The following is a 12,801-nucleotide window of genomic DNA, read 5'->3' on the forward strand; positions in this document are numbered from 1 at the left end:
TTAACTAACTTTTAATTTTCAATCTGCATTATTAAATACCACCACACATGAAATACAGATAACAGGGAGACATGAAGGATATTTTAATGCATATTTAAATTTTTCAACTCGTATTTTTTTATAACAACTAAGAAAATACACAATGAAGTTTTTAGTTTCAGGAGGAAAGTCTTAGGAGCATCAAGAAATTTCTTTCTCAGGCAAAATTCATCTGCTACAGTCTTCAAAGGAAGATTAGCTGCCAGGAAATGTCAAAATAATATGAAGATTGTATTGATAAAAACAGTGAAGACCACTAACAATCAAAAGCATGGAATTTGCAATTATTTGTGAAAATGTAGACAGGAAGAACAAGGAAATTATAATCCACTTTTTTTTGCTATTAATAAGTAAATAGCTATCATCTTTTCTTCCACACTGAGGTGGCTTTGAAAAGGTGATCTTGCTCATATTTATGAACTCATATTAATGAACAAGGTTTGATCTTGCTCATATTTATGAACTGAGACAAGATCAAATTTCTCTTTCTGTCAGAGTTTGTTGACAGACTGATGGATGATCATGGCTGTAAAGGCTGGCTTTCTTGGTTGATATTTTCAGTAGCAGGATGGGCTGAACAGAGATCGGTTAGAGTTGACTTTAGGGTACTCCTTGCATTATCACGAAGTTGTTTCATTTATTGTCAAGTTGTTGTTTCGTTTATTGCCAACTTGTTGTTTCATTTATGGTAACCTGAGTAGTTGAATGTTATGGAAACCCTATTACGACGTAATCGTTTGCATTATTCTGGAAAATTCTGAATCATGGGATGTTTTGTAAGGGCTTTTGTGGAGTGTATGGTTAGGAAATACATTGCTTGTTTCATTGTTTAGACATTAGATTGGCTGAATGCAGTAAGATTAATTTGAAGTTTCTGAACGATTTGGAATGATAGGGGAAAAGTGCATTAATTAACTGGTGTGTAAATGAAGGTTTACTTAGCAGCCATTTTTGGGACAGTCTGGAATACATAGGATGTTTTTGACTCTTAATTTTGTGAATTTATGTGGCGACGCCAATATACGGATTCTAGTTCAGATAATTTTAGGAAGTTCTTGGATGCTGTTAAAGAATTTTGTGTGCCACAGAGGTAAGTGGATATTTGCTTTGTGTAATACTTAAATGCATAATGTTAATGCATAATCCTTTTTTATGATATTTTATTGTTTAGTTTAACACGTTCACGCTGGGGCCAATTTTTATGTTCTTCGGCGTGAGACGGAGCTCGAATTTTTGCCGCGTTTCATCTGGTGGCGCGCGATTGTTACCTGTTCAAACCTGTATACGAGTTGTAGGTTTGCTAATAGTTATTAATTATAATTGTTATTAAAAAATTTTGATAATAAATAAACATTAATTTTTCATTATTTTAATTTTCAGCGTCTAATAACACAATCAAATGCGCATCATCGGTGACAAATGCTGCCCGATAAGGCAGACTAGTGCGGGTTACCGGTGGTACGTGCCGCCCGATGAGACAGATTAGTGCGGGCCACTGGTGGTACACGTCGCATGATGAGACAGACTAGTGCAGGCCAGTGGTGGCATGTGTCGGTGTGAATGTGTTAAAATGTAGTTTATTGAGATTATGGATTTTTTGCTTGCCTCTACTGTAGAATTGGGTGCTCCTTTGACTTTTTGAGTGATAATATATTGATGTGTACATGGACAAACTCAAGGGAGCGTGCAAAGTCTAGTTTGTGCAATTCTCTGATTACGTTTTAAGTGAAAATAGGTCGATGTGCACATGGATAAAGTCAAAGAAGTGGGCAATGACATTTTTGTGTAATTCTGGGATGTTTTTTTAAGTGAAAACAGGTCGACGTGCACTTGGGGGGTACTGAGTTTGCGCAATTGTTTGTCTTGTTATTTTGGCTTTGCGTAGTGGCGATTTTTGCACAAAAATTGTCACTACGCAAGCCAAAATAACAAGTCAAAGGCTTGCACAAATTCGGTATCCATGCACCATCAAAATCACCAAGGGGTACCCTAAAATATACTTTTACCCAGAGATCTACAACGTATCACCATTCACTGTTCATTAAAGCTTTAAAAAAAGTGCTCAAATTTGCAACAGAAGAAGCTGCAAGTTAACAGCTTTAGTTTTCTCCATTTTTAGAAAATTTCTCAGAAGAAAATGAAATCGAACTACTTGGTTCTATTGTGAACAACATACAAAAGCACAATAAATTTCACTGGACACCATGAAGAATATTTTTCTAGAAATTTATTTTTTATTTATTTTTAATTGCGAGGCCTTTTTTTTTTCCAGAAAGAGGGGGGGGGATTTATCCAAATGTCTTGTGATAAATTTCTCAAAATCACAAGTTTACATTAAAAGAATTTCCATGTAAACATTTTCGATAATTAGAGTTTCCTTAAACTGTTGATGATTTCTCTGAGAGTATTTCTTTTACTAATAAGATAACTTCACAGTAGTTTTCATACATATCAATACAAAATAGTATTAAAATAAATGTTTTACATAAAAGAGCTATTTAAGTGCAGATGGCTTCATAAATTTTAACATTCTCCTAACAACTCAGTTCTTAACAATAGAAAAGAACAAATATATCAAATACTGCTCTTCACTTTTCCTACTTCGAAGAAAGAAAGAGCAACTTCACTTTGTATGGAATATAGAAAAATGCAAAATTATCTGCGATTATTAGTATAACTTAAATGCCGTATTCAAAGATAGATGCAGAGTTTCACAGCATTAGTCCTAAATCATTATGCTTTGATGCATATTATTTCTTATAAAAACAGTTCTAATATATAAATGATTAGTTCATCAGCATTTTTTGAAATATTGCCAATTTAAAAACAAAATTATTACAAGCACAAATACGTAAAATAAGGAACTATGCAGTTTTGAATTTGCACAAGTTGAGGTTATATAATATTCTGTATGCTATTTAATTCATAACTTTCTGATCTCAATATGTGCACAGTATTTATTAATTTTAGCATGATCAGCTTTCATATTCAGATATACATATATGCTATACTTCAAATATATAATATGTTAATTTTGAATAATTCACTATTTGAAATTTACCAATAAAATCATTCAATACATTTATGCATCTTAAAATCTGTTAATGTATGTATTTAATATTTATCTTTCCATAATGTCAACAATGACCAAGAAATGAAATTATAAAACAATCAGCTGACAATACTGAAAGCTTGAAAATTATTTTTATGAAATTTTTCTTTTGATAACATTTTATTCCTTTTGTGGAACATTTCACTCCTTTTAAAAGACAGCAATCCTTTTCATTAAAAATGTTTTCAAAACATTCAGTTTCGTAACATCAATAATTTACTAAGAAATTATAAAATGTTCTTAAAATTTTTCAACTTACGAACATTTATCTTAGAAGTACACTACACTTTTTAACCAAGCCTAAGGGGTGCGACTACAAAAAAAGGGGAGGAGGGGGAACATATATAAGATGATATTTTTTAGCAACATTAATACTTTATATTAATCATATGTATGCATATAAATTCTTATATGTTTAAATTAAGAAAATTAATTTTCTTTCTAGGTGCTAAATTTCAAAATTAAGATGTGAAACAATTAATCAAGTCAAAAATACATAAGTAAAAGTTTTACATTTATTTACGTTTATATTTCCAGTATTTTGGGCTCTAAAAACAAAAGCATTTTAAAATTTATGCTTTGATGAAATCCTAAAAGTATATTAAAAACAACAACAATACCCCCCCCCAAAAAAAACCCATTAATTTCAGCCCTTTAAAGATTTTTTTTAAAGCAACAAGACATTTATAAAAGGCCTTCTTTTCTGAACTTAAAATTGCATACCTTTTGTTTATCTACTAAATTAGTACTTTGAACACCAAACACGTCTTCAAGCCACTTTGGAGAAACTGCTTGTCCTATCCAAAGGAACATGTAGATTCCATTTTCTGTAATAAATAAATAAATAAAGTTATAAAAAATTTTATTAAATTTATTAATTTATAAACACTATATCGTGGGGGAGGGGACTAAACTCTCTATGCACTTTATCTAACATAAGTATAGCATATATGTATATCTGAATATGAAAGCTGATCATGCTAAAATTAATAAATACTGTGCACATATTGAGATCAGAAAGTTATGAATTAAATAGCATACAGAATATTATATTATAAAAGCTTCAATTACCATATAAATGCTCTAAACTGAAAATCTTCGGCATCAGCTATGTCACTCATATGCATTTACTTAATACATTTTACTTTAAAAAATATAATTAAACACATATTCAAATTTAAATAAATGCATATACTTGCTTAAAGAGAAGAAAAGTATGCTATGCAATATGTTCTCGTCATTAGTTAAAGATATATATATATATACATACAGTACAAAGTTTTTAATCCGGACTCGTCGGGACTTTGGTGATTTTGGATTAGGGGTTTTTCCAGATTATAGATCACCAATTTAAATCTGGTATGCAGAAATTATAAAATTAAAAGTATGAAACCGTAATTTATGAAATAGAGAGCAATTATGATCTAAAGGGTATCAAAATTTACAAAAAAAGAGCTTAATATTTATTTGTTTACTTTATTAAACATTTCTTTCAACGTGCACATGCGTAAAGGAAACATTATGCATAGTTTAAATTAGAAAATTGCAACCAGAAAACTATTTGACGTGTATTCGTGATATTTATAATTATGAGGAATTTGATTTAAATCATATCAAAGACGGAGTACATCGAGATGAAATACTACATTTAGTAAGGAATTATAAGTCGAATAAAATAAAAACATCTGCCCTGAAGATGACGATAGTGCTGACAGATCAACTTCCTGTTCATTGCGCGCCACAACGTTTCCCCCACGCAGAGCAGCGTGAAATTGATAAACAGATTTCGGAATGGTTAGAGAAACAAAGGATATGCCTTTATCCATTTTTTGCAGCAATTCCACTTTCTGTTTGATGGACATCGAAACATGCTTTTGCTTTGGAGATCCTTTGGCAACTCCAGAATCGGAAACTCTTTTTGACATAATCGAAAGTTCAAGCTTAATTTCATAAAATTGCTCTCACAGTCTGCAAAAAATAATAAGCTGGACCCAATTAGAAGATTAAGGAACAACGCAATCTACAACATTTAACTGAAATAGATAATTCAATAATTTTAGCCTAGCTTATACCGTCTGTTATACATTAAACACGCATGCGTAAACTTATTATGTGCATGCATAAGCGCATGCGCAGAAAATTTGTAGCTTTGAGGTCCGGATTATAGATTATTCCGGATTAAAGACTTTGTACTGTATATATATATATATGTTTTCTAGACCAAAATTGGTTTTTTTAAAAATTATAATTACTACTTTGCTTGATAAATTATATATATATATACACATATGCTGAAAAAGGGAAGGGGACATGTAAACATTTGAGAAGGCAACAATACAGAGGTCACAATATATGTCACATTCACTCATTTGACCAAACAGTAACACTGAGGATACAGAATATCTGTCTGTCACTCAAAAAAAGCATGCATCACATTCAGTAGCAAAGTGGATTGTACAAAGGAGTCTGGATGCAGAAGAAAGACATGAAAACCTAGAAAACCAGCTCTTTTCTTACCCAAACTGGATTCCAATTGCATAAATTTATATTTTCTGTGCACACACACCGAGAACTGCTGAAATACAAGCAACATTATTTGTTATATTCTACTATCAATAACAGAAAATTTAGGAAGCTCTGCAGAGGAACCCACTAGTGATGGGTATTAGATGAAGTTTTCTTTCAATAATGCAGTGCAAAAATAAATACTGCATTCGTTACACTTCAATCAATATTACAGAAGAGGAAATCTTGCTATATTCTAGATACTTTATTTCATTATATAAGCGTTCCTACTGTTTTTAAGGAATTATTTTACTAGACGTCAAAAGGCATCAAGGTTCAGATAATGAAGAGCAGTTGGAAAAGTAAGAAATTGAAATGTGCCAAACTTATTTGAAAATGAATTTGCAAGTTTGCACTTCAAACACAGTTTATTTACTTTCATATCATTTTACACTGGCAGTTGATGGTATAATTATTTTAAAATCAAAACTGAAACAAATGTTCTTTCTTCTTTTCAACAGTCAGAATTCCATTTTCTCCTTGTGCCTGATTCTTTCAAAATGACAGCTTTGATATCAATTCTACAAAAAATTCTAAAATATCAACTAAATAATCTTCTTTACTCGAAGAGGATTCAAGGTTCGAGAATAATTTTGTTTTAAGTGTATGATTGGGGCGCTTTTCCTTCAATTTCTGTATTTCTTCCATAATTTAAAAAAAAAAAAAAAAAAAAAAATTGTACTCATTAATTTTTAAACTTTATGAATATATTTCCAGATTAATAATCCACTTGAGTTCAATGGTTTAATTCTAATCCAAAAGTCTCATGGCAAAGACACCACTAAATGTTGAAGGGTATCGTATCCATCTATAATGAACGACTGGAAAAGCAAAAAATTGACCAGAAGTTGACAGTATGTTTATTTTAAATGGCACTTTGGTATTATCTTGACGGCCGTTGGCAAAAATTTTTACAACGGTTGCCAATTGCCAATTATTGTTGCAGAATTCTACAGAAAGTGGTCATCCATAACTGATGCTAAGTTGTACTCACTACTTGGCTGGTCAAAAGGATAATATGTACGCACCTTTTAAATATCAAAATCAGCCCAAAAGTTCAGTCATCCTGCTTTCCCTTTTGCTGCTAATTCTCCAAAAGAAATCAAAGAGGATCTTGTAAAGAAATTGGCAAGGATATGCTCACAATACAAGGCATGAAATATAATGGCATAAAGTTTTGTTAGCAAATTTGGAAAAATAAAAAAGTTGACAGAAAACTTGAAACTTGTCGATTAAAATAAATATCTTTATGAAAGATTCAAAACTGAAGAAATTTCCCTTTAATAACTCTTTTTACAACTTTTCTTTTTAAAATTTCTACCCACACACAATATATGCTCAAGAATTATTTACCTCATGAATTTGAAATATAAATTGCACTAATTAAGCTTAGAGAATTTGATAAACTATAACAGATATCTGTATGAACATTTCTTGATTATTGCTTTTACTAGTGCACAAGAAACGTCTAACACTTTGGCGCAAAGCTATGGATATCCATTAAATTGCTTAAAAACAGGGAAGTAATGTAATTTATTACCTAATAGATAAACTCCACTATCGTGCAGTTTCTCAATTGAGCACCTTACGAGACTTGGCACACTTTCTGCATCTGGATCTACTTCATGCTAAACAATGTAAGAACAGGAATATGAGATTATGCTGAAATATGTAATATGCTATTATTGAGAAAGCAGAAATACAAGAACATATTAAAAAATAGTATAACAACTTACAAGAGGGATGAGATTAGGATAAAAATAAATGGCAGTGCTTTTAACATCCATGCTATTCACAGCTAACATTGCAAAGCTGCGATCATCCAAGGCCATATCAGGACCTTTAATGAAAATAATAAATACAATTAATAAACTACAAACTAACAAACTATCAATTTTTACAATCTAATTCTTTTGCTTTTATAAGTAACACAACTCTTAACAATTTCAGGATCCAAGATAAGGAAAACACAATTAAAATGTACATATTTCTAAATGAGGTTGCCCTACATTGCCCCATGGTCATAATAGTTTGACAAACTGTTTTGGGTATATAAAAAATTGTAGATATGCAGAACATCTTTAAAATTATATTTAAATATCTTTCATGCGAGCCATAAAAGAAACTTTAAAGGATTTTTTTTATTGTTGTTTATTTTTAGACTTAGCTTTTCACTTTCCCATCAAGTGTTACACTTTGTTTTAGCTCAGAACATATTTCCCATTCCAATGCCCGTTAACTTTCTTATATTCCTTTTTCACAAATTATAATAGATTATTATTAGTATTGATTTATTTAATGGAGTTATATGAATGATTAGCAGTATATTTTAATGACTAATTTTTGTTTTCCAGATTTATTTCCATAACTACCACATACAGAGTTATTCAAAATGAATATAGCAATTACAAATGGCTATAACTATTTAATTGAAAATAATTTATCGACAAGAATAACACAAAATGTGGAAGGAAGTTCAAAAATTTGCTTACATACTTTATGGATTCCCCTTGTTAACACTGACAGCATCTAAGCTGGAGTCCATTTTATACTGCACACTTAGAGTTCTGGAATTGTCTTCAGCAAAGGAAGCACATACACACTGCAGTTTCTTTCTATGGGGTTATGTGAAAGACCTTGTGTATGTGCTTCCTTTGCCAAAGACAATTCCAGAATTCAAAATGCACATTTCTGATATGCTTGCTTTAGCAAGCGACTCCAGACATGCTTTGGAATGTAAAACGAACTCAGTTCAGGCTTAAATAGAAATGCTAGTTTTCTTCAGCTCAAAGTCAGTTTGAGCATCATAAGTACCGCACGTAGTAGTTACCTGAACTGGACTTGGGCAACACTTGCAAGGGGTTAACTTGAATATCAAAAAATTAAAATTTTGTAAGATTTGGGGGAAAAAAATTCAAACATATAAATGGATGTATCGCACAACCTCACAAATATTACAGTTCAAACATCTTATGCAAGTATAAAATCTTGTCAAATATGAAAGCTGGCAAACATGCAGCCAATGTTGTGCTGGCCAAGGACATCGTACTTTATTTAATTAGATAATAATCAACAAGATTTAAGTTATGGATTTAACATATAAAAATTAAAAATGCTTATCATGATTTATCACATTATATTGCCATTGTTTATTCATTTTCATATAAAATTGCATATGATGGCTATTAATGTATGTCTTTGATGCCAGGATCTTGTAACTTTGAAAATACTACACTGCATGTTGTTAAGTAAAAGAAAGGTTCCAAATTTTAACCAAATTTTAAAAGTGCAATGAAAAACTAATAAATAGCAATTGCCTTATATACTTCTTTACAAAACCTAAATCATTTCATCGAAAACTAAATGATTTACTTCAAGTATACAGAGTTCATAAGAGGGGTCTGCACAGACAGCCATTTTTAAATCTAAAAGCTGTATCAGTAATTGGTACTTTATGTAAACACAATTGTTGTTCAAAGAGGGAGTATTTCCAACTTATGTTTTCCATAAATGCTACTTTGGGATCACAGCTTCGTAAAATTATTAGAAATATTAATAATTAAACAACTGAAAGCTAGTAATTTGATTTCATTTTTACTCTTCATTACAAATTTCCCAAACGTGTTTAAAGATATTATCTTAACATCAATATTTAAATTTGAACAAATTTAGATTTGTCCATTACAAATACTCCATACAATGTAATATCACACTTTAAAAATAAAACTAGAAATAAAAGAAAAAAAAAATTTAGATATAAAAAGCAGAGTTTAGCAAAACTACATGCCAGTCAGGAGATAGAAGAGACATTAGGTTAATTGGAAAAGCCAGAGAGATGAAAAATTAGCAATGCCTTCCAGAAATCGAACCACAGACCTCTAGAATACACACCCAGTGTGCAGACCACCACACCAGGAAGACATGCGAAGAAGACGGAAAACATACCTCATATACTTCCCCCTTTTAAAGGGTGACTGGGGTATTTTAGGGGACTCAATTGCTAAATCCTGGATGAGACGAATTACCATCCAACACCCTTTTAGTTTGGGCACCACTGTAGACACATTAGTTTAATTAGAAAAGCAGGACAGATGGAAAATTAGCAACACCCTTGCCGGGAATCGAACTGCAGGCATCTGGAATTCGCGCCCAGCGTGCAGACCACCACACCACAAAGGCACGCAAAGAAGCTGGGAGACATATCTTATAACATTAATGTCTAACTTCTTTTGAGAGTGAAAATTCAGTTTTCGCAAAATTTAAAATTTTTAGCAAAATAAAATAAAATAAAAAATAAAAAAAATCTTTTTCTAAATTAACATGATATAACAGTTTAGTTCTCTCAGTATTAACTACCTATGTAATATCTTAAGTGAGAATCAGTATTCTTAGCACCATTATTGGTGCTAAACGAATGTTTGGTGATGTGGTGTAGTGTTAATGCTTCAACATTGTGGTGTTGAACTCCAATGAAAACGCTAATGATGGAACACCATATGAAAATTTTATTGAATGCCCCAAAAAATGGCTACATACAATCAACAAGAGAAAAACCTAAATCCTTTTCTTAAAATCAAATTCTATACATTTTACGTGCGAGAGCAATACGTGGCTCTTGAGCTTGCGTTTTTAACATTGCCAACAATTTAATTATTTTAATAAAAACTATTGAAAACATATTCGGAAGTTAAATAATAATAATTTTCATCTTATGCTCACGAGACATCCTTGTTCATATTAATCTTCAGTTTCTTCTTCCTTTATGCGACCTTATCACTGTGACAATGTCTTGTACATGCTTTACAAGACTCTCATTTGCTTACTTTTTTTGAAAGGTAGAGTTTCTAACATTCTAAAATATGTCATTCACTTGAGCTTTCTGGCTAGCTGAATGCCAGACAGTTGAGCTTTTACTGTATATACATACGCACTGCTGTTCAAAACTGAAATTACAACACCAAAACGGAAAAAACAAGTAAAACTCTGTAAACTTGGGAGACTAAAGGTGTAATTAAGACATTAAATGATCAACTTTTTAAGAATCTATGTGAGAAGAGCTTATATGTAGAAATGCCACATTTTAAGAGGGGTTATCAGTAATACTTAACTGGATTATGATCATAAAAATCCAGCATTCTTCAGACTGCAAGGAAGGGACTCAATAAATTGAATGTTAATCACTTATAAGGCACATTACCCGTGAATTTGCGAAAGGAACAAAAAAATTACAATACATTTTCCCTCATTACTGACTGATAAGGTGAATTTTGTTGCATGTTTTGCTTCAGCTAAATTTGGTGGTAGTGGATTTTATAGCGCACAACCTGGAAATATTATAAGTGCCAGACACATGCTAATTAATTAGAATTAGATACAATCACAAATTTAAAACAGCAGACTTATAAAATCAAAAAATTAATAAAATAATGAATTCAGAGATGAAGTTACTTAAGATTCATATAATGATATCAAATATCAAACAGGCATAAAAGTATAAAACATGAGATACATTAAAACATACAGCACTAAAATACAAAGATACAACATCAAAACAAAATCAAATTAAATAAAAAACCACTCTCCTTCAGATACTGAAATAAATTAGCATTGACCTATTTCCTACTTATAGTCAAGAGGCTAGTCAGAGTCATTAAAATACTTGAATCAAAGCATGTTGACCTTTTAACTGTCAAGTTATTTTGATGATTTGGGTGCATAAATTCTCAATTTTTTTTTATTCCAAAAATGAAATGTTTGCATCTAAGTCAAAAAAATAAAAAAAATGCCATGCACTTTGAACTTTAACCTCTATCCTTTGAAACCTTCAGTCAAATGCTGCCATCTGTTGAGAACTGAAGACGAAATAAACTTCTCACGATATATATTCGGCTATAACAATATGACACACTCAAAAAAAAATTAACCCGAGTAATATTCGGGCGTGACATTTTGGAATACCAGTGCTGTGCCTGAGATTATTTCGAGCCTGACAGTTCAAAGGTTAAAACATGTATATTGAATTAAAAAATGATGCACTGTCATATCATGTTCATGATGTCAGAACACCTTCACAGAGAGAACAAACAGACACACTCTCCATCTTCAAAAGCTAACTGTGTGCAACTCAGGTGTGACCAATAGGAAGACAGGTTACAATCACTTCCTACCTTCAAATTCTAGTAAATTCCCAATATTCCACTACAGGTTTCATGCTTTTAAGTTTATTATTTACCTAAGCATCCCACAGTAACTGCTACTTATTTAGGACGTTTTCCTTGATGACCTTATGAATATCTGTAAGTAGAACATGCTATCTACACAAATCAAAATCATATTTAGCTGGGATGTTTGCCAGCTCCTGATATCAACATGACTGGAAACTCAGTAGTTTTGAATTTGGCAGCCATGCTTCCATAAGTTTAACTTTAGAACTTCTACAGGACTGTGTGTTGGAAAAATTTTCTAAAACTTTCTATACATTATATAAGTCTGTATATATCCAGTAATAATGATAATAATAATGAGATATATTTGGCCTTCACAACTATGTAGCGTGAAACAGAGGCACAGATATTATAGGACTTGTATTGCACTACCATTAAAAACTATTGCAAATGGTTATTTTTAATACTTGTATAATTTCCTTTCTTGTGAAATCCTCTATGCTCTTAACCAGAGCAGCTGCTTTAGTTATTCTGCAAGTAAGTATTTCTGACTACAGCAAAATCAAAAAACACTGACTAAAATAAAAAATCTGCATGGTCAAGCACATGCTTTCAAAAAAGAAATGAAGACTGTAAAAGTTCTGAATTTATAAATTTTTTTTTATAAAATATGATGATACTGCCTTCTAAGTAGATTTTACTTTTATGCAATTCTGGTGTTTATTAGATTGCATATAAGACTGCCATCATCAACTAAATATCATAATAGCACACAGAATACAACACATGACCTTCTTACAACTCTGAAGCATGTAAACATGACAAATCTTTACAAAAACTTCAAGAACATTTTTGTTTCTTTGAAAGTGACATGGTGAGTATATTGTCACGAGTTTTTAACAAAGTACCTGATGGAATCAC

At 31.3% G+C, this 12,801-nt stretch overlaps 1 protein-coding gene across 2 annotated transcripts in view; it reads right to left on the reverse strand.

The window, feature by feature from the left end:
* Positions 1-12,801, reverse strand: part of LOC118191016 (protein transport protein Sec24D-like) — a 91,511-nt gene that overhangs the window by 8,865 nt on the left and 69,845 nt on the right. For both annotated transcript variants that reach the window (XM_085807111.1, XM_085807102.1), the window contains exons 17-19: positions 7,453-7,556; positions 7,257-7,344; positions 3,875-3,978 (exon numbers count right to left, since the gene is read on the reverse strand). In XM_085807111.1, the coding sequence (XP_085663237.1) occupies positions 3,875-3,978; positions 7,257-7,344; positions 7,453-7,556 (296 nt within the window). The remainder of the gene's footprint in view (positions 1-3,874; positions 3,979-7,256; positions 7,345-7,452; positions 7,557-12,801) is intronic.

The sequence above is a fragment of the Stegodyphus dumicola genome, chromosome 1, assembly GCF_044657685.1.
Source record: "Stegodyphus dumicola isolate Sdum_Otavi_A_Nest chromosome 1, ASM4465768v1".
Taxonomy (NCBI): domain Eukaryota; kingdom Metazoa; phylum Arthropoda; class Arachnida; order Araneae; family Eresidae; genus Stegodyphus; species Stegodyphus dumicola.